Genomic DNA, 21689 nt, shown 5'->3' on the forward strand with positions numbered 1-21689 from the left:
ACCATTGCTTCCTAGATTCAACTCAGACATTTGCTATGCGCTTCATAACCCAATAATAGAAAGCCATTGTGCCCTTCTCCCCAGAGCACCGATGGGTCATCTCTCGGCTGTCTCCTGGGCGGAATCCAAGAGCACACTGCTCAGACGTGAGGAAGGCAGAGGCCTTAGAATGTCACAAGAATGGTAGGAACTACTCATTCGCTATAAAGCCCAAACCAATGATGACACTTGACTTTACGCCCATAGACAGCTTGCAACAAGCCCCGGCACAAACATAAATAAATGCCCCATTGTTCCCGGGCTGATGACCACACTCCAACATCACTTCTCCAATAGCGCAGAGTGGGACTTATCGCTAAAGCCTAGGTAACAGTCTGGGTTCCTTGCTTGGCCGCTGGAGAAGCCTTTCACTGGAATCGACTGCCTGCTTGGCTAATGACGTACAAAAAGTCCTTTCAAACAAGTGAAGTGCGGCAACACACGTACCTCGTAGATTACACCCATATCTAGCACGCTTTCTCTGCTGCCCGACTCAAACCCATCTGTAGTACTCTGCCCCCCCCCGGAATCTACACAAGGTTTTGTTGTTTCATAAAGTTTCAAATTTGTCACTCGCAGGTGTTCAAACAACTTTGCAAAAATAATGGAAGAATTGTTTGTTTACACATGTCAAAGATGTAAGTCTCATCCATGTCACAAGAGGCTCATGACTAATATGTAAGAGAGAATTAAAAATTAATAAAAACATATATGGAAAAAAAACAAATGCATAGAGTTAAGTCTCATAAGAATTCTCTTCGCCTACTTTGTCAGTGGCCTGGAGTCCAAAGACTGTTAACTTAGTGGATGTATGCGGGGTTAGCAGAAAAGATGCAAAAATATAATTCACCACAAAATTTAAAATGTTAACACCCACTAACTTGCCAATCAAAAGTGAACAAAAAATCCTGCAAATGCAAAATGAAGGTCGTAGGGAGCTAAAATGATTACTCTGAAGTCACTGTGTTCTGGTGGTGTGCGACAGTGGTGGGGCGGTAGGCGCAGGACACAGTTCAAAGTGTTACTCCTGAACCGGTTTCAAAAGTCCAAATTTCCAAAGTACTGAAAACAAGCTAGCACCACCTTGGGTGCAAAACCTCAGGTCCCGATATCGCATGTAATTGCTGGTTGCAGTTGAAATTTGAAGTAGCGGACGTGCCCATGAGATACAAGTGACCCACCAGCTTTCAGTAGGCTCTGATGGAATGGGATTTACCAATTTTGCGTTTCTACTGCGATAGGCCTCGAACTGTAAGGAATAGCACAACCATTCCAACGGTTCTGGAATTAGGGCACCTGCCTTGAGGTCAGAGTGAAAGGTAATGACGCCCCTTGCTTCTCTTTGGATGGAAGTTATGTGCTATTTGTATTAGCGTCATGCACACTCACCACGCTTAAAATCCTGGAGTGTCACCTACAGATCTCCGACCTTCTTGCAAAGCTGATGTCTGCAGTTCATTTCTGGTCAATTGGGATGTCACATGTTCTGTGGTGCTTTACAATGACCTCCTCATAGGATTTAGTCCTCCGGGTATTGCTTCATGTCTTCTTGGGAAGAGGTCCGCTCCTCTTCTCATATCAAGCAGCGGAGCCTCCTCTAGAGTTCTAGACAATTGCCAGGTCTAGTTAATCTGGCCGTAGAACTTCACCTGAAGTACACAAATACACTTTATTGGGCCCAGGGCACCAGGGATTATCCACAATTGGAGCTGTAACACAGGAGATCGGTAGTGGTGCTTCCAAAATGGAAAAAAACGCACTTGCACAGATTATTTTGAATAGACAGTAGTGCTGGATTAATAATAAAATCTTACGTTTTTTAAGACGGAGTGCTACATAGACCACTGTCACTCACTTCCAAGAGAGACTACTGCCAATCGAAGATTGGCACTTATATGACTGCAAAAGAGGGGTCAGGGAGAGCACATTCCTAAAGCACATGTAAGCATAAATGAGTAATAAGTCATACTGTAATGAGCAACAGTCAAACTATAAATATCCTGTAGTATTCACATTCGGACAGGACAGAAGAGCAAAAAACTTCATGTTTTCATTTTCTTTATTTGAAGATCCATCATAAGAGTAGAGTTGACAAGAAACAGCCGACACTTGTTTCGTCAGTACTATTGATCAGTACCATGACTTTCTCAAGGCTATATAGGCGAAAACTGGCAAGGTGCATCCACCTCGTTTTGTAAAAGACTGAATATAAAGTAGGATTCAAAGATCGTAATAAAACACGATGGATGCCAGGCTTGGTAGATAAATGGTATGACTTAAACAATGTAAAGTTGAGGCCTGCAGTGCTGCCCCGAGGAGGTATAGAGGCGGTGAAATAGCACGTGGGTCTGCATAGTAACGAAACCGACCCGGTTTACAAGAAAGGAAAAGTACCCCATTTTATATGAGAAGGTTTGGGTGAAACCTCTCCCAGTGATGTAGGTAAAAAGGCCTGTGCTTCTGATTACACTTTCAGCTGATACGAACCATGTGTATCCCCATAGCCTGGTGAGGGGGCGGTTGGCACCTACATCTATGGGTGGAGATATACTTTGGCTGTGCACACTGGCCACCACTACCTTATGATGTATGACGGAACTCTAAAAAAACATAGAGCGCCTCAGTGGAATCAAGACTGTAGTGACTACCCATGGCTGGTAGAACCATTCCCAGTGTTGTATTTGTAAAACAACACAGGGATGCACTTGTAACTTTCATTAAAATGTTCATGCAACTGTTAACACTTTTACGGTTGTTACACTGAGGTCTGTAGAAGTTGTACTGATCGCTTCTGCAATCTCTTGTGAGCCCCTTACCTACCACAGTTGTTCTTTATGCTGGAACACTTCAGGGATTGAAAAACAATGAGGAGGTCAAACCATCAGCTGTTGTCAAAATAAGCCTCAGATACGCAACACAAGACTGTCTGTAGAGAGTATATCAGCTACACAGACTTTAATATTCACATGTTTTTTGTGTACAGTTTCTCGTTAGTATTATTGCATATGTTATTGTCTGTCTTATTCTCTCATCGTATTCTTGCAGATGATAATCATGAAGGACTTGCATCAGTCAGAACATTAATGTGTATTGCAAATTCTTGCCAATTATTATTCTTACTGTTGTAGATGCTTTGCTTTCAGTGGCAAAGTTACCCTCTACCAGAGGTCCAGTGATCCATTTAACCCATTGTATTCCTGGCCCTTGCAGGTTCACTGTCTGGATGAAGTCTGCGGCCTGCTACCATTCCTCAATCCAGAAATCCCAGACCAGTTCTACCGTCTCTGGTTGTCACTATTTCTGCATGCAGGGTATGTGGCTTATCACAGTCTGCAGGTATAGATGGCAAATAGGAGTGGAGCTTCAGGAGAGAAGGAACTGTTGGCCAGAAAAATACTTGTGCAGATCTTTTCATAGTACAACGCTGGTTCGTCTCTGGCTTCTATCATTATTCATTCCCACATAGTGGGGGAATGTGTAGAATATAAATATATATAGAATATATAGAATATATAGATTTCATATGTGAAGTGTGTGATGTATGGGAATGCTAGTTGTGCATTTAGAGAGATAGAGGTGATGTTTGAAGAGATAAGTTAAATGGGACCAGCCATGTTGTCTGGGAGCCTCTGCCCGTTCGATTTGTGTATTTCAAAGAGGAATGAGTGTCTGGCTACCTGCATCTGTTAGATCTGTAACCTAGTATGCAGCTCTGCTGTCTGAGGCTTGAGCCTTTCAGATCTGAATTACCTAACTGAAAGATTACTCGCTGAAGACTGATCATTTTATCCAATAATTTTTGTATTACATCAAAACCTTCCAACATCAACATGCTTGTGACAGAGTGATTGTTACAAATTGAGGTTTCTGGTAGGCGCTGTATGCACCCTGTCCAAGCAGGAGCCACAATCCTAGTCAGGGTAAGTCTGATACACAACCTAAATTAACCTGTGCTCAACCTCTGGTAGCTTGGCACAGAACAGTCAGGCTTAACTTAAGAGGCAATGAATAAAGTACTTCTGCAACACTTTAATTACAGTAACACAGTGAAAACATCACAAAAGACTCTGCACCAGTAAAACAGGACCAAAACGACAAAAAAAATCAATAACAATAACTCGAGATATTAATTTTTAAAGATTAAATCCAGAAACAGTGCTTAAAAGTCAATATCGCTAAAAACGTACTTAAGGTTGTGCTGGTCTGGGGTAAATCCAAAGTTCAGGCGCACTGTGATGGAGGACTTGCCTGCTACTGTACCCATGCAGGGCCTGCTGAAATAGTACTTTGTACAGGGCAAGAGTCAGCATTTAGGACTCTCTGCTACAATTGCGATTCACGCCATAATGTTGATGCGTCAGTCGAGCCTTCCAGTCAGTGTCGAAGAATCGGCGTCACATTGAAGTTGAGCCTCACAGCGATCTCTTCAGATCGGCACTGCGCCGTCCTCAAACCTCGCAGTCCAAACCCGCATCATCATCGTATTGGCACTGCAGTGGAGGGCACTGTGTCCGTTCCTATCAGCGCAAAGGGGTCAATGTGTCGAGTTTTGAAGAAAATGCTGCAGAACTGACTTCTGAGGCCAAGAACTAGAAGGGGGTATCTCAGGCAAGGGTAGAGCTCACAGATGGCAGAGTCCAGCAACACCAACAGAGTTTGCAAGAAGTCTTTTGAGACCCTGAGACTTCATAGAACAGGAGGCAAGCCAACAAGCCTTTGGAGAATCTTGGGTTTAAGGATGTAGACACCAGGTCCAGTTCCTCTAGCTCCCAGGCAAGAAGTGGCAGGCCAACACAGCAGAGCAGCTCTTCTTCCCAGCAGAATGTCTTTGTTTTCAGCAAAATTCTGATTTAGTGGTACTTATACCCAAATTTGCCTTTGAAGTGGGGTAGACTTCAAAGAGGCCTTTGAAGATCACAAGGTCCTAGTTTGCCTGTGCTCCAGACTTACAACTGGGGGTATGCAGCTCTTTGTATGGTGACAAGCACAGCCCTATTTGGGTGCAAGCGTCAGCTCTTCCCTCCCAATCTAGCTCAGGGAGGCCCATCAGCTTGGTGATGGGCCCTCAGGATGCAAATGTCACACCCCAGCTTGCATTTTGTGACTGTCTGGAGGGAATGCACCTAGCCCAGCTGTCATTGAACCCAGAAGTGTATTCAGAGACAGCCACAGAATGGTTAAAGTAAAAAAAGGCAACTTTCTAAAAGTGCCATTTTCAGACTTACAATTTGAAATCAGACTTCACCACCCACATCTCTATCTTTTCCCAATTGGAAATTACACTTAAACCTATGAGAGACTCTTCAGTGGCAGGTCTGAGCCTTGTTTAAAAGGTTCTTGAAGTAGGTGGCACAATCAGTGTTTCAGTCCCACCAGTAGCATTTAATATACAGGACATGGGCACATACAGTGCATTTTACTAGGGATTTATAAGTAAATTAAATGTGCCAATTGTGGATAAGCCAATGTTACAAGGTTTAGAGTACGGAGCAGACACACTTTAGCACTGGTTGGCGGTGTTAACCTCTTCGCTACTGTGCACATTTTGCCGCCGTGTGGGCGAATTCCACGTATGCGCAGATCGGACAGCCGGTACGCACTCTCTCACCGTGACGTCGGATGGCCAGGGGCCGTCCAACGCTTGGAAGAGGTTAAAGTGTTGAGTGCTCAGGAGCCAGCAAAAGCGGATTCAGTAAAAGGGGAGGAGGAAGGCAAAATGTTTGGGTGCGACCCTACAGAAAGCTGTAGGGCCAACAGTGATGTTACTCCTTCCCAAATTATGTAGGGGTAATCCTTGAAGCTATTGATAAAAAAATGCAATACCTTAAGGGTGGGCATGATGATAACTCTTCTACTCTTATTTCATGATTCATTCAAGAGAGAAAATCTGTAACTGGTTCACAAAGGAAAGAATAGTTTTTGAGTCCATGGGGAAGAAAAGTAAGGGGAATGGAGCACCAATGGATCATTGGGGTGTTAGAGTCAGATGGAAGGGTAGTTGGAGGCCAGAGGACTGACCGCATAAGTAAGGCAATGAATGCAATAAGCGCCTCCTCATACCGCTACCCAGCATTAAGTGACTCAGCGATTTGCCTCGTTTCGTCAGACCTAGATGGACCATTTCAGAAGGAGTGTGAATGGTCCGATAATAATTGGGTGATTAAGGCAGGTTGGTGTCTGCAAGAAGAAAACAAAGGAGAGTGTCTGATGCACATGTGGCTGAGGGCATCCATGTTAGTCTTGCAGGTTGGCCAAGGATTCCCATCTCCTACCTACTAAGAGTTTGTGTGGGGAGTAGAGGAGATGGTGTAAGGGCTGGAGGGATAATCAGTGTTAATTTTACAATGGAACTGGGAAGCTCTGTGGCCTTCCACACAATGCTAATAATATCCTGGGGAACTATAATATTCTGTTTGCCCAGAATAGTCTGACCCAGCTCTTCCAAAATCTCTGAGGTAGGATCTCCTGGTCGATAAGGTCAAACATGGTTTTCTAGTCTACTAACACGAAAACTGAGGCTTGAATCTTGCCTAGCTGCAGAGTTGCAATCTTCTTTGTTTAAACAATTTTATCCAAGAACTGGGCTACATAGTTTGGTAGATAGCTCACTGTGTTTTAGTGTCTAAGGAGGCTTACTTAATGGTGTGAATAATGATGTGATCATTACTTGTCATAGTCCTAATGGCACCATGTTGCAACCAAAAAGTGTGCAGTGTTTCCTGTTTGGACACTAATCCACTAGAGGGTATTTGCACAATGTTAAATGGTATCATGGCACACCTGTCCCCCAAACAGTGGTATCAATTTCCTCTGGTTTTACAGGGAGAATGTGAGGGGTGGCAAGATGTTTTACTTACAAGGGATACGTTTATCTACCTTCCCTCAGCCTGTCTTAGTTACAAGTCGCATTTGCGATATCGTATTAATTCTCATCTGGATGGTACAAATTGTATTTCCAAAGACATCTGTAATCCTGTTCCTCGGATCTGTTGGATTCCCAGGTACAAATACTCCAGAGTGCAATTTGCACTGTAGGTTCTCTTAGCCTGATCAATAGCTTTCCTTCCATTGCATCCTTCCACATTCCCAAAATGTATCTAAGTCAAATGTTCTAGTTACTGCTTTTTGGCTGTAGTTGAACATAGCTCAGTTTCACCATAGTTGCGGTTCTCCACAATGTACTTTGAGTGGGCATTGCCTTGCCCCTATTAATCAAAGTCTTTATAATGTGAAAAAGGACTAGATAATTCACAGTATCTTTTTGGAGTTGGATATTAAGGTTCACAAAATAACGTTGGGTAATTTTCCCATTGATGATTTTTGTATTTGCTGCCAATCCTTTTGCAAAATAGGATCAATTGTTAGTGCATTGATATCCAAGCTGTTCGTCTGGAACCTAACAATGGCGTGGCATTTACTTGCATTGCAGTTTCAATCCTTTATGTTTAACTATAGCTTTTAAATTGTTGCCATAAGTCAAATCTGGGTCTTCCACTTATTCTGCCCAGATAGTAGACACCTGTAATTACAGGTTGCCTAAATCGGCTCACCAAGGAATTTAACAACCCCTCCTATCCTCCTCCAGATTGCCCGCTATACCCCCTCACTGTGCACTTTCACAATTACAAGAACAGAGATTTGCTTTCAAAAGCATCCAGGATAAAGGATCAACTTACTCTATGATCAAACTGTGAAATCTTTTCATGGATTATACCAGAGTATTTCAGATGCAGAAGAAATCGATCAAAGATGTGAATAAGAAAAGAAGACGCTGAGACTAGATTATACATGCTTATGTTCCCTTCACAGCTCAAGGTCATGCACAGCCCTGAAACTTTTTTCTTTCACACCCTAAATGCACCTTGATAGTAGCGGTCGGCACACGTAAGAGCGGTGGGGCGGTTTGGTGGGTCCGGTTGGGGGTCGGGGTAAGTCGACATATGACAGGAGTCGTAAATTATTATTATTTTTTTTAAAACACCTTGCTTTCACCGCATCACTGAGTTGGCGATGGGGCGAGCACAATGTAAGTGGTTTTCTGTTTTTTTAAGTTTAATTCTACTTCTCCCATCATATGCCGACTTACCCCGCCCAACCGCTCTTACCAGTGGCCGTGCACGAGCATTACAATCTGCGACTCCAGAGGAGTTCGAATCTTGGCAAGAAAGTGCCCCCACCCCTTTTTTTAGTGAAAGAAAAATAGATTGACCCTCTCATGTTCTACATGGTTATATATGGGACATGAGGCAAAACAGTTATAACTGTATTTAATGTGTATGCCCTGCCAAGCCTCCAAAAATACAAAAACATACTCTTGATGAAGCACGCTTCCTGCTTTTGGAAACACCTCCCTCCCTGCAAATTATAAGCAAGATATTTAAGAACGTCTAGTAGACCAGTTAAGATATACCAATTGACGTCACAAATAATAAGTATATCTGATTGGATTGGCCCAGTAAATAGAAGCCCTGGGGTAAACCAGTGTAGGACTACAGCATGCCTCCCATCGCCAGTACCCATTTTCCTTTGGAGCCCTTGACTCATTTTCTTGACTGGACTATTATTTTATTTTATTTTATTCAGATGGCTGAGATTCACAAAACTCAGAGGGTTTATTACTTGGTGAGAGGGGTCTGTGGCCATTCCCCCCGATACTAATGATAGGCACACTGGGCGCCTGGACGCATGGGAATTCAGACATGGGGAGGCTGTCCAGCCTCAACAGTAGCGACTGATAATTACTTTAAAGAGAACGTGGGATCAGTGCAATCACGCATCATGCGATAGGAGGTGTCCAAGTCTGCGCTGAAAGGCCCAGCCCAAGACAGATTTGGGTGTCAAAAAAGGGTGAGACTAGCTAACTTTCATGCTTTGGAAGGGAGCAAATCCAAGTTGGAGAGACTCTTGAGCAACTGTCAGATGGAGAGAGGTTCTAGGCAGCGGAGACTGGCCCGCGTAGCCTACAGGGATGAGGTAGAACTCCATGCCAGAACATGTTAAATAAATACACAAAATAAACTACATCAAGAGGGGACTAAGTCAAGCCAACCCCTGGCATGGCTGGATAGGTGGGTTGGAGAAGTAATCGATGATGAGAGGGTAAGAGAAGTTATTGGTGGCGAGGGGGTGATGGTGTCCACAGACGGGTGCATAGACCACACTTTTGCCTGTTATTATAAGAACTACATGCAGCAAGGGAAACATGAGGAACAGAAGCGCTCTACCTCACCAGAGTACTTACGGCTTCCAAAATATTCTTGGGGAGGGTAGGGAAGCCGTAGACTTAGGGAGTAATGAAATAACAGACGTCATTCAACAGCCGCAGGTTGGATAGGTTCCGGGCCCTAACAGCCTACTGGACGATTTCCTTTAGTGGCTGGTATACAGACTAGGACTCCCTGTGACTGGACATGTTCCAGGAGGCATGCAAAATGTGAGAACTACCAGGCGACCTTACCCACGCCACAAGAATAGCAAACCTAGGTCACAATGCTCCTCATACCGTCAGTTTCCACTCCTTAATATGCAGATGAAAGTACTTGCTATAATTACGGCAATAAGCCTCCTAAATTCATTGTGACTCTAATGCACATGAACCAAATATACTTCATGCACGGAAGGTCCACGAAATTTAACCTACACAGACTCCACAATTGGTTGGACAGGACAAGTCAAACCCTTTGGGATTTGTTCATTAGATGTGGAAAAAAGAGTTTTATCCGATTGCCTGGCAATAATGGTCTCTAGCTCTTGAATACTTTGGTTGTGGGTCCAGTGATCAGAGTCTGGGCGAACCTCTCATTTGTGGTAGTGATAAAAGGGAATGGAAAGCTATCTGAATCTTTTGCTCTGGAGAGAAACACAAGGTGTGGATGCCCTCTCTCAACTCTTCGCTTGTTGGATTAGGTCTGCACCCTAAATAAGGGGATTCAAGAAGGATACCAATAGAGAGGATCGGATCTCTCTCTGTGCAGATGACATCCTTTTTAATTTAATTTTTTCTCCCCCTCCTCGCTGTATTCGATTTTCAGGTATGGCATGATTCCAATCCTACAAGTTGGGTCTAGGCTTAAACATGAAATTGCATGTAGTACAATCTAATTGTTCTGGATTGAAAAAAGGGAAAACACTTTTCAGGTTTTTTTTTTTAATTAAATAAACAAATTTACCTTGTATACGGTAATGACCTAGGGTATGGTCTCAAAAAAAACAGTTGCTTGGACTTCAGTAACTCCCAAACCCCCAAATTGTGCTCATCAAATATATATTTTTTTTAAAGCCTTATCAGAGCAAATGTGAAGAGTCTTGGTTCCAAATATTTCCTTTTTACATAATCTAAGGGAATGACTATGCCTTTGATATTTAATATATGGCCCAAAATAATGACGTGCACAGACTGGTGCAGAACGTTTACAAATAAAATGCTCAATAAGGGTGGGCTCCTTATTGGGAAATGTGTCCAAAGTAAAATCCTTTCTTAGTGGGAATGATACAGGCATCTCCAGAGCCAGTGATCTGTTCAGGGACGCTTTGATGCCATTTGACCAAATGCAGGATGTTTACAAACTGAACACCTCTCAAGCATTTAAATGTATACAACTAGAGCATGCAGTAGACATCCCTTTGGAATGCAAGGCATTATCTGAGAAATTGAATAGTGGTGCTGCATCCGCCTACTAAATAAAGCAATGCATCAGAGACGTGTTGGTGGGAGACATCGCCCCCTGCAGGCAGTAGATTAGCAGGCATCCCAGGGAAGTAACAATTAAAGCAAGCATACAATTGATACCGCTCAAAATTCTACATAAAGCTTACAATAATAGGACTATGTTTTACTAGATGGAACTTGCACCATCTGGCAGATGGCTGAAATGTATGAATCTGGGGCACTTTCCAACTCACGATTTGGGATTGCAGGGTCATAAAATCCTATGGAATTAGAATAGGAGATGAACTTGCTGTGATTCTTGGTGTAGCTGTCCCAACAGCGCCACAGTTTTGTTCAATTGGGTGTTCCTAATGAGGTTGATCTATCAGATGCAAACTCACTTTATGCTCCCAGTGACTGATGATTGCGAAGTAAGATATTGCTAGGGAGTGGGGGAATCTGCTATGTCCTTTCCTCGGGATCAGTGTATGCCTGCCGAAATGGTGGTGCACAAAAACATACATTTCCCTTGGAAATTCACATATGGGGACCTTGGAGGATCCCCTAGGTCCTCAATACTCAAACTGTGAGGTCCTTTGGTGGAAAACAACACATCATGCAACCCACAACTTCCCATCATAATTATAGGAGCGAATGTGAGCTCAACTGCACTGTTTGCGTACATATATAATTTTTATATTGAGTTTGATATATATCGCAAACTTGACCCGAAGGTTTCGGGTATCAGAGCACTTTACACGAGCACCAGTTGCCTTACATGAGGACACATTCATTTTTGTTAGGCACAGGGATTTGCCCAGAATCACAGGATGTTGCGTGTCTCTGCCGAGACTGGAACCTAGTTCACCAGCTCCGAAGTCGACCACCCTAGACGTTACGCCAACTCCTCTCCCTGGTTGATAAATTACTACTGTGTACTCTGATTCCTACTGCAGAAAATAATGATTTGCCTCATTAATTTTATGGTGTAAATGTTTGTTTTATGCAACTAAAAACGTAAATAAAATATATTTTTTTTAATTTTGTAACCGTCCTAAAGTAAAATATTGTTTGTAAAGATGTTTCAGTGTGACAGCTGTAGTTGTGATATCTCAGTCATCAAATCACCCCAAACTTGTTTTTGTGGGAAGTGTAGGCAGGGGCCTTGCTTGTTCTTTGTGGTGTGTGGAGAGTGTTTGCAGATGACTAGGGGAAATTCAGGGTTCACAACTGTGGATGTCGGCTAAAGCCACAGTCTAGATGGACCATTTTAGTCTGTTAGGAGGAGACAGGATATAGGCGTAACTTCTTAAATGACAAGTAATTTTATTTTGGTTCCTATAGGATCATCCACTGCTTGGTGTCTGTAATTTTCCAGATGACGGTGCTCAGGGATCTTGAGAAGCTGGCGGGCTGGCTAAGAATCTCCATCATTTACATCCTCAGTGGGATTACTGGTAACCTAGCCAGTGCACTCTTCCTGCCATACAGGGCAGAGGTAAGGCTTCTCGGAGCATGGAGGGTGACGTGAGCTTAGAGGAGGCATGGGAAGAGGGTGATCACAAGGGGTGAAAGATCTGGGGACTTTTAATGGAACGTGAAGGTAGACCAAGCATTCAGGCACTCCTAACAGACCAAGAGTTAGTGTGATGGGGAGATCTACAACATTAGAGTCACAACACATTTTGAACACCTAGCAGGTCAAAGGGTGAGGATGCGTATGTGTATTCTAGTACCTCAAATGAATAACATATTCTAGTTTTTCAAATGAATAACACCTGGGATCTAAAAGCACTCACATAGAGCACAAGATGAGGGAACAATGGGCCCCATGATCAATGGCTGAGTGAAACGAGTAGCTATATTTATATTTTTTTTTAATAAGATGTAGATTTCTCCAGTGCACTATAGGATGCAGAAGCTCCTGTTTACTATGAAGGCATTGTTAAGTCAACTACACATGTTTAAAAAAGTATTATCTTGCTACCATTCACTCAAGAGTCCAAATCACTTGAAGTATAGATAGAACGTTTTGCATGCACTTGAAATTCAATGTTGAGATATAAACTCATCAGATATCGAGGGATATAATGGATACCATTGTAGCGTGGAAGAGAGAGTTTGCACCGGCAACACCCCGCACACAAAGAACCACTCCAGCCAGCACAATGGGGAAACCAAAAATCATTAAGACCCTGACTGTACCTGAGACTGCACCGGAGAATCAGCCGAGTACCCACACATTGGCTAAGCTGGCAACTATAGTCCACCAGATCCATGGGAACTTTTTACCGAACTACCTTCCCCCTACCCCTCCCCGCTCTACTCCTCTCCACTTTCCTGCTACTGACCTCTGCCTTCACCTGTCCTGGCCCTTAGTCCCCACCCTATTTATCTGTGAATTTTCTCTCGTCATTTGAGATCTAGCTATTTTGTCTGATGTCCGATGGAGCTACCTGGTTTAGCTATAGGGGAGAAAGGTCGGGAATTCCCTCCTTGGACGTAAGCTACCCAGTCTGTCTTTAGCCAGACTTCCTTTCATCTCTCCTGTCGTCTCTTCCTGCATCCTCCCTCTAGTTATGTCTCTCCTTCTCTCCTCTCTCAATGTATTGAGACTGAACTATTTTGTCGAATGCCCGATGGAGCTACCTGGTTTAGCTAAGGGGAGAAGGGCCGTGGACTCCCTCCTTGGTCGTCACCTACCCAGTCGGCCTTTAGACAAGATTTCATTTCATCTCTCCTTGTTGTCTCTCCCCCTAGTCCCTCTTTCTCTCCTTCCCTGCCCCCTCCCCTCTTCGCTCCATTTATTTTGCCCTCCATTTTTCTTTAAATTTTTTTCCCATTGAGACCTAGCTATTTGGCCAATGCCCGGTGGAGCTACCTGATAGCTATAGAGGAGATGGTTTTGGGGACTTCCCCTCGAACGTGACCTACCCAGCCGGACTTTGGACAGACTTTCCTTTCGTCTTTCTGCAGTATCTCCCTCCTACCCCTTTACCCTTACCTCCTTCCCCTCTACACTTCAATTATCTCGTCTTCTATGCTCTTGTAATTGTTTGTCTAGCAACTAATGTAAATTGGAACTGATGTAATCTTGTAATGTAATTTTTGTGGAACCTCATGTAAAGCGCTCTGATACTGCCGGGTCTAGCCAGCGCTATATAAAACTCTTAAAATAAATAAATAAATAATTAATAAATTGGGAGAATCCTTGTGTTAAACAAGAAAGGCTATGACATGGTCCATTCTTATTAAATGCTTCAAGAATTTGACCTGAGGGACTCCCACACAGTTTAGGTTGAGGGGTCCTGGAATCCAAAATCCATTATGTTCTAAGGAAGCATACAAAATTAAGGACTAGGTTATCTTGGGAAGTCAGACATGTTACTTGGTGAGATTTCTGAGGGTATCTAAAGAGATTTAAAGAGATACTTGTGTAACCTAAAGAGGGCTATGAGGATATTAAAAGCAACCAGCTGTGACTCATCTAAGGAGATGTAATATGTTGGATGTTGCAAATTTAAGTGGGATCTGGTAAATCTTCATATGAGGGCTCAGGCGATATAGTACATTAAAGTGTGAGGTTTCTCAGATGGGATTTAGTAGTACATCAAGACATGAGAGCTTCAATATCTATCTGTTCAAGATGAGGCATCCTATATTAACAAACCTTTTTCTACTGGGAACAGTGACTGATGCACTGTGGTGACCATTGATGATTATCTTGCATTTGGTGTCCGCTAATAGATAAGGATCCCTAAGGTTCATCCAGTATGTCAAATGGGGAAATCTCTGAGAAGATTAAGTATGTATAACATATCATTTTATTTAAAAGTGAACCAGGGACTTCCTCCATGAAATAATTGTCTGGATCTTAAAGACCCAGCCCCTCAAACCACTAGGTGTCTTGTGAAGCCTCATCCAGGGATCTGCATATTCGACACCAAGGGATGAGAGTTTAGGGGAAATGTATCTTTTTGTGGATTGAACAAATATGGGGAGGACTAGTACACACATGCTGTAAGGAGCTCACATGTTACACATTATGAGCCCTCTAAACCTTAAGAGTTTTAAGCTGTCAAGAATCCCAAAAGTTGGCTGATGTGCGTAGACTCTGTGGCCTTGAAAGAGAAGTGTGGTGGTCTAAATCATGCCTATTCAAGTCTCAGGGGTGTCTCATAACTTCCTGAATTGAGACCCTGCTGCCTCGTTCTGAGATCGTTTTGGGCCCTTGGCGAGTCGCCTTTTTCGTGACCATGTCTAGCTCCACCTCTTCAGGGTGGCCCGCTGTGACTCTGCCTTCTAAGCACAAGAGGCAACAGAAATGAGGGATATTGATTGGAAAAAGGTTTAAAGACTATTTTGACACTGGGAACGTTTTTCACTGCTTAGTCATTAATGTTGGTAAAGTTAGTCCCTTCAAAGCGAATTCGTTCTAGCCACATCTCAGGATATACTGAAAGGGAGGGTTATGGCTCCCAGTGGCCCAATGAAAGGTTCTATTCTTACCCTTTTTGGATACCCTTTTCTGGGTCCCAGGAAAAATAAATTATGCAAAAGAGGAAATAAGAAAAACAGGCTGTTTTATTAACACATTTAACTATGCTCAAAAACATGAACAGCTGGATGCTGCCACCGTGTGGATAAACATTTACAGCTTTTAAAGGGACCGTCCCGGAACAATGTCCAAAAATGTCTAAAATACCCTAGAAGACGTCAAGCAGCCTTCTAGAATCGTATTTCTAGTAGTTGTTCGTGATGCAGGACTTCTGTTCACAACTCTGAGGAAGTTACCCATAGTGCTACAGGTGAGTGACATGTTTCCTCCGCGCAGAGGCCCCGGTGTCTTCATGCCGTGCAGCTTGCCCACCTCGAGGACACCCACGTGCGCCGCGTGCACATGCCGGCCCGTGGCACGCACCTGTGGAGGCTTTAATGGGGATTAGTATCAGCAAGTGATGCCTCGGGGCTTTAGACGGCTCATTCTCTTCCTGTTAATCTGTCTGTCCCAAGCCGTGGGCGCGGAGGGGGCTGGAGGAGTACGGATCACCTGCATCGGAGCTCAGCCCGGGGGATGAGCCTGACACTCACTCACTCAGCCCAAACATAGCCCAGCTCATGTTATGGAAACCGAAGGCTCACGGGGTAAAGTGACCGGGAGGAGCTATTGGCTTAAGAAAGCAGTGAGACTAAATAACATATCAGATGGGGGGGAGGGGAAGGAGGGTGGAGGAATTAAACACACAATACCATAAACTATTTTACTGAGTGGCCACAGAGCGAAAGAGAAACATTTTAAAAATGAGGGCGAATAGAGAATTGTGGAGATGAAAGTGAGGCTTGTTCGTAAATAAGATATGAGGAAGGGGGTGGGTGGTAGAGTGATGACTGATGAAGGTAACGAGTGAGGCAAGGCCGCTGACGCCTGTGGTCGGTGCTGTTGTACCCCACTGACCCTCTGCATCAGACTCACAGGCCTCTGCGTCACTGAAGAGTGCAGACCGCCCGCGCGCCCTCTTTCAAACCCAGCTCTGAGCACTAAACCGGCATTGGTACAGAGAAGGCGGGTTACTCATGCACTCGGGGGTCTCCAACCTTTTCTGTAACCAGAGCTACTTCTGTTCAATTCAACTTATCTAGAGCTACTAATATTACTGGTGTAATTGTGACCACATCAGGCAAGATTATATCAGTGCCCATCACATGCAAAATCCCTATCGGCGATCGGCTTCGTTGACAGCAGTAAAGTAAACAAGTCTGTGTTAATATGGAATGCCTCTGCATGTTTAATACACAACAGCCACAGCAGCAATACCTCTGGCACCAAGGGTATAACATTTGTAAAAAGTCTCCAAAATGTCACATGATGTATTACTCAAATATCAGCTTTAAATATATTTTGGAAATTCAGCCATTTTTCTCCTAATATAATTTATGAAGTCTGAAAAGAAATACATTTTAGTCTCAAATATACATCTCAATTTCGGTATACCTTTTATTCAAGCAAGGAAAAGCTTCTACATTTAGTAGGATTGGCTGCATAAAGGAGAGCTCCTTAAAGGAGAGCTACTTACAGGTAGCTGGAGAGCTACCAGTAGCTCACGAGCTACTCGTTGGGAGAAGCCAGTGACTAGTCTCTTCATGGTCATAGGAACACATCTGCACTATACGGCACCCTGCTAGGGATCAAGAGAGTGAACAAGGGAGCAGCCAGGGAAATAAAATACCCCCATCTTGAAACCTATTCCAAATAGCTGTGTATGGGGTGTTCAGAAAACTTCTACCCCCAAATGGAATTTTGGAATTTCCTTACTTCTCTCTGTCTTACTTATGTCTTTTTACTTCTTTCCTTCCTTCTCAATTCATTATTTCAGTCTTTTTCTATCTGTTTTCTTCGTATCTTCTCTCCATCCTTCCAACTGTCCTTGTATCCATCAATCCATTCATCCATCATTTCGAACTTCTTCCCATTGTTTTCTTTTTCATTCATCCTTCTCTGCGTTGCCCTATATATCTTTCTGTAATGTCGTCCATTCGTTAAATTGTCCTTCCAGAGCTCTCACCCAGTCTATTGCGCTTTCTCTTAACAGCCTGTGTACCCTACGCTTAACCCCTCGTTCTGTTCCATGTGGAGCTTAGAAACGCACATTTCTTTGTTTTTATTTTGTAGTATAGCGAACATGATTATGCATGTGCAAAGAAAAATGAGCCCTATCAAATTTCAAAATAGAAGCACACAATATGTCTGACTGCAGCATACCGTTGAACGAGCAAACAATCAAAGATTTGTAACCCATCCATTGACTAACTATGAAGAAGGCATGAGGAGGGCAACATAATATAAAACTCAAGTGAGTAGGACTATTAAAAAGGCCGAACATTAATACTCTAATGGGCGCAGCATACCATAGCCATGCAGAAACCGTGAACGGATTTCCTTAATTAATTTGTTTTCATTTGATGCTGAAAATTGCCCTTTTGGGATTATAGAAGCTGGTAGCATGTATTAGCTTTTTGAGACTTGTGACTCTTTCTCTGCTTTCCTTCACCAGGTGGGTCCTGCCGGTTCGCAGTTCGGCCTGCTGGCATGCCTCTTCGTAGAGCTTTTTCAGAGCTGGCAGATCCTGGCCAAGCCTTGGAAGGCCTTCTTCAAGCTCCTGGGAACCCTCCTATTTCTCTTCGCCTTTGGCCTGCTTCCCTGGATTGATAACATAGCCCACATCTTTGGCTTTTTGAGTGGGTTGCTTCTCTCCTTTGCCTTCTTGCCTTACATCACATTTGGGACCGCTGACAAGTACCGCAAGCGTGTGATGATCATTGTCTCACTTATCCTCTTCTTCGGTTTCTTCACCTCATTGGTCATTTGGCTCTATGTCTACCCAATTAACTGGCCCTGGATTGAGTACTTTACTTGCCTTCCCTTCACCAACAAGTTTTGCGAGAAATACGACCTGGACCAGGTCCTACACTAAAACTTCAAAGATTGAAGGTTAAAAGCTGTACTGTGATGGCCCCTTCTCCTCCACTGACCAAAGAAAGGAGATCTGCAGAGGGCTCAACTGGTGACTGAAGAGTCCTCACTGAGTGGGGGTGAGGGACACGAAGAGGGAACAATGTATAGTTGGCACCAAAATACGTTTTTAGTGGAACATTTTTTTGTTTGCCACTGAAACAAGATGGACATCAGTCTGCACTGCCAATCTGCAGAGGTACACTTGATTGCCGCCAGCTGCATGAGCCAAGGGGCTGGCCAACACTGAGATAGAGGAGTCCAGCCATGGTGGCTGGTTCACCTGGTCGTTTGTCAATAGTGGCAGGAGCGGAAAGCACAACGCCGACCATCTCTGCTTGTGAATCAGCACAAAATGCACTGTAATGAGATCCTTGACACGGGTCTATGCCAAAACAGTGTCTGTGAGGGGTGGAGTTGGGAAGCGAGACACAGGAGCCCGATCTAACAATAGCCTACAACACAACCCCATCTGGCCCTCCACATGAGTTATGATAAAAGGAAGAAGGGTCTGTATAACCGAGATCAGTGCAGCAAGAGGGACCATTAGTCTGCGCAGCACCTCCATAATGAAGGCAGGACAAGAGAGTTTTCACAAATCCCAGAGGCAGGTTCTTATTTACTACTTTAAGCTGTGCCTGCAGATGCATTGATGGCAGGTTTGTGAGCAAATGATTTGAGGCTATAAAGTGTATTGTCCTATTCACATGCCTACCTGAGGGAGACGTGGAAAGGATTGTGAGCTGCATCACTCACTATATCGCACTAAACACTCCAGGGGTTTTCTCAGTGTACACACTCATGGGGTTTTCTCAGTGTAGCTCCCTTTCTTAAACCAGAATTTACACTGCTCGAACAATGCACCTCTTCTGTGCCATTGAGCGCCTGTATCTGTTGCAGCCAAGTGCACACTGGGGCCTACAGTGGTCTTGGCAATTTGAGAACTAGGACTCGCACTGTTGTGCTATTGCACCGCGTTAATCCTCAGCATCACCTCTGCTATTTCAGTACTAGGACCTGCATGTATTCTTCCCATTGCAATATTATTCTTCCCTGTAGCACGGTTCCCCCGCCCTCCAACCCTGCCAATTCAAAACACAGACCCCCCATGCATCACCATTCCAGTGTGTACCTCACTCCAAAGCTGCAACGCCACCCACTCTATCAGTAGTGGATCTCTCCCACTGCTCTGCCACTGCACCTCGCTACTCAACAGTAGTACCACCTTCTCTTCCAGCATTGAGCCTGTCCTGAAGAACTGTGCCAAAGCTGTGTGCCAGTCTTACCACAAGGATGACAATCATGAAGTCTTGCACTAGAGACCTTGGGAACATTGTGAAGTCTGAGTTGCAGAGGCTGAAGTTTTATCCACAGCGAATGGACGCGTTTGCTCCCAAGACACAAAGGATCCTGTTTCTTCGATAAGGGAGGCTGTTCACTTGTAAGCTACTCTCGCTTTCCATTGCACACAAGCCTTGTGGCGAGAAAGCTATATCTACTCATGCATAGGTGCGTCCAGTTTCTCCTCATCTCAAAGTGCCGTATGTGGGCTGCATATCTTCCCTCTTCCCCAGCCCTATGGTGGGATGGCTCTTCCTCGAGGGTACCTTGAGCTAGCCCCATTGCCATCTTTTCTCATCCCACACAGCTCATGGCAGATTATTGGTCGTGCCACACACCTCATGAGATTCTCAGGCGTCCTGCTATTTATTTATTTAACATGAAGCAAGAGTGTTTTATATGAATGTACATATCGAATGAAGCATCTACTACTTTCTACACACTAACTCGTACAATTTCTCCATTAATCTTTTTATCCACAGCACCTTCAGGTCAGGCCAGTTTTTAGTGGCCTTTTTGACTGTATTGGGAGATACATTTTGTTTAATAAAAATGAAACGCATATTGGACTTGTGATTGTTTTTCTCCTAGGTCTTTTAGGATGTAAGACCAGCTGCGTCAACAATACTAGCAATATTTTAATTGTCACGTAGCTAAGCACAAACTCTGACATTCGTAGTGTACAAACTCCTTGGAGCACCTCTCTGAGAGGGAAGGATGGCCATAGCAGCCAACTAGGGGGTGGGGGGATTTTCAGGACCATGTAGTATATCACTTTAAGATTAGTGGAATGTGTAGAATCTTGAGTAGGATCTAGAATTGTTAATATGTGTATTGTATGACATTCTACAAGAAATTACCGGTGTATCCTTCATTACTACAAACCACCACCCAGGAGAAAGGCAGTGGCGTTATGTTAGGCTGACCTTAATAAGGCAAGAAAGACTAGGAAGAGAGGATATATAAATAACCAAGAAGCCAGTTGAGTTTAGTCCAGCTCACTAGTCCCTCAGTATAAAAATAGTCTACTCTGGATCCTTCTAGACTTCCTAACTTTAGAGCCGTTTCCTTTTCCCCTTTCCTGGGTATATAGGTATGTACTGGTTGCAATCCCCTATCGGAAATTATAAGTTCTGGCTTTTGCCCAGATCATATTACTGAACTTGTTGTTCTGTCCCCGTTGGACCACCTCAGGTAGAGAACGGCAGTGTCAGCGTGTTGCAGCAGTACTCCAAAAATAGTTTCTAAACCCAGCATCACCGCTTCCCTGAAATATTCAATAACACATTCATTCACCAGTGGGGCCCATAACACTGCACACTTTCTCTTCTCACTATAACTCTACTTCAGGGATTGGTGAAACACAAAGGAGTAAGTGCTGTAACATTGGCGGAGTGTCTAAACCTATTTAACTAGTTATTATTTACACCTGCAGTTTTAAACAGTTTACCTTGCTTTTAACAAATATCAATTTTATTTTGACACACCACCATAGTGGCGATGAACCTGTTAGTAGAAAATAGGTGTAGGAAAATACAAGACCAGCTTTAATTTTCCATTTTGTGTAATTTTATTTAAAAGCAAAATTTTAGCATGACTGATATTTAGCCATTTATTAATACTTTATTCAGGAAAAATTCTTGAAACTTTATTTCAAGAAAAATGATCATTTATTTTAGAGCTCGGAACATAGACATTTATTTCAAGTTCAGTGGGAAGTTTAGAAAAGAACAGATAGTTCCAAATTCATTCTCTCTAACATCCCTAACTAACACCCTCATCTTATCCTTAAATCCTGCAAAGAAAACAAGAAATTTTATAAAGAGTCTTACATCCAGGAATCGATCTGCAATCCGACAGCACTTTGAGAGGAAATCGAAAGGAGCGATACTTCAACACAAAATCACAGGGTTTTATTCACTAATTTCCTAATTTAATCTATCTAAAAAGTATCTAACATCACCAATTCGGGTTCTGATTGGACAATTTTGAGGTGGGTGAGCGTCTCCTCACCATTACAGCATCAAGTTCACGGTGAATCAGCAAAACCATAAAGAAGTATTGTTTAGGGAAGTCTTTGGCCTAGTCACATCCTCGACTTGTAACCTCGTAGTTCTTTCCCACGTTCAGAACACTTGAATGTCCATGTTT

The 21689-nt window shown here is 43.5% G+C and overlaps 1 protein-coding gene across 2 annotated transcripts in view; it reads left to right on the plus strand.

Annotated features, from left to right (window-relative positions):
* The window catches only part of RHBDF2 (rhomboid 5 homolog 2), a 354741-nt gene extending 334641 nt beyond the window's left edge, over positions 1-20100 (plus strand). For both annotated transcript variants that reach the window (XM_086930686.1, XM_086930687.1), the window contains 3 exons: positions 3250-3350; positions 12032-12185; positions 17740-20100. In XM_086930686.1, the coding sequence (XP_086786812.1) occupies positions 3250-3350; positions 12032-12185; positions 17740-18159 (675 nt within the window). In that variant the 3' untranslated portion in view covers positions 18160-20100. The remainder of the gene's footprint in view (positions 1-3249; positions 3351-12031; positions 12186-17739) is intronic.
* Positions 20101-21689: the final 1589 nt, after the last annotated feature.

This window comes from Lissotriton vulgaris, chromosome 7 (genome assembly GCF_964263255.1).
Source record: "Lissotriton vulgaris chromosome 7, aLisVul1.2, whole genome shotgun sequence".
NCBI classification, from domain to species: Eukaryota; Metazoa; Chordata; class Amphibia; order Caudata; family Salamandridae; genus Lissotriton; species Lissotriton vulgaris.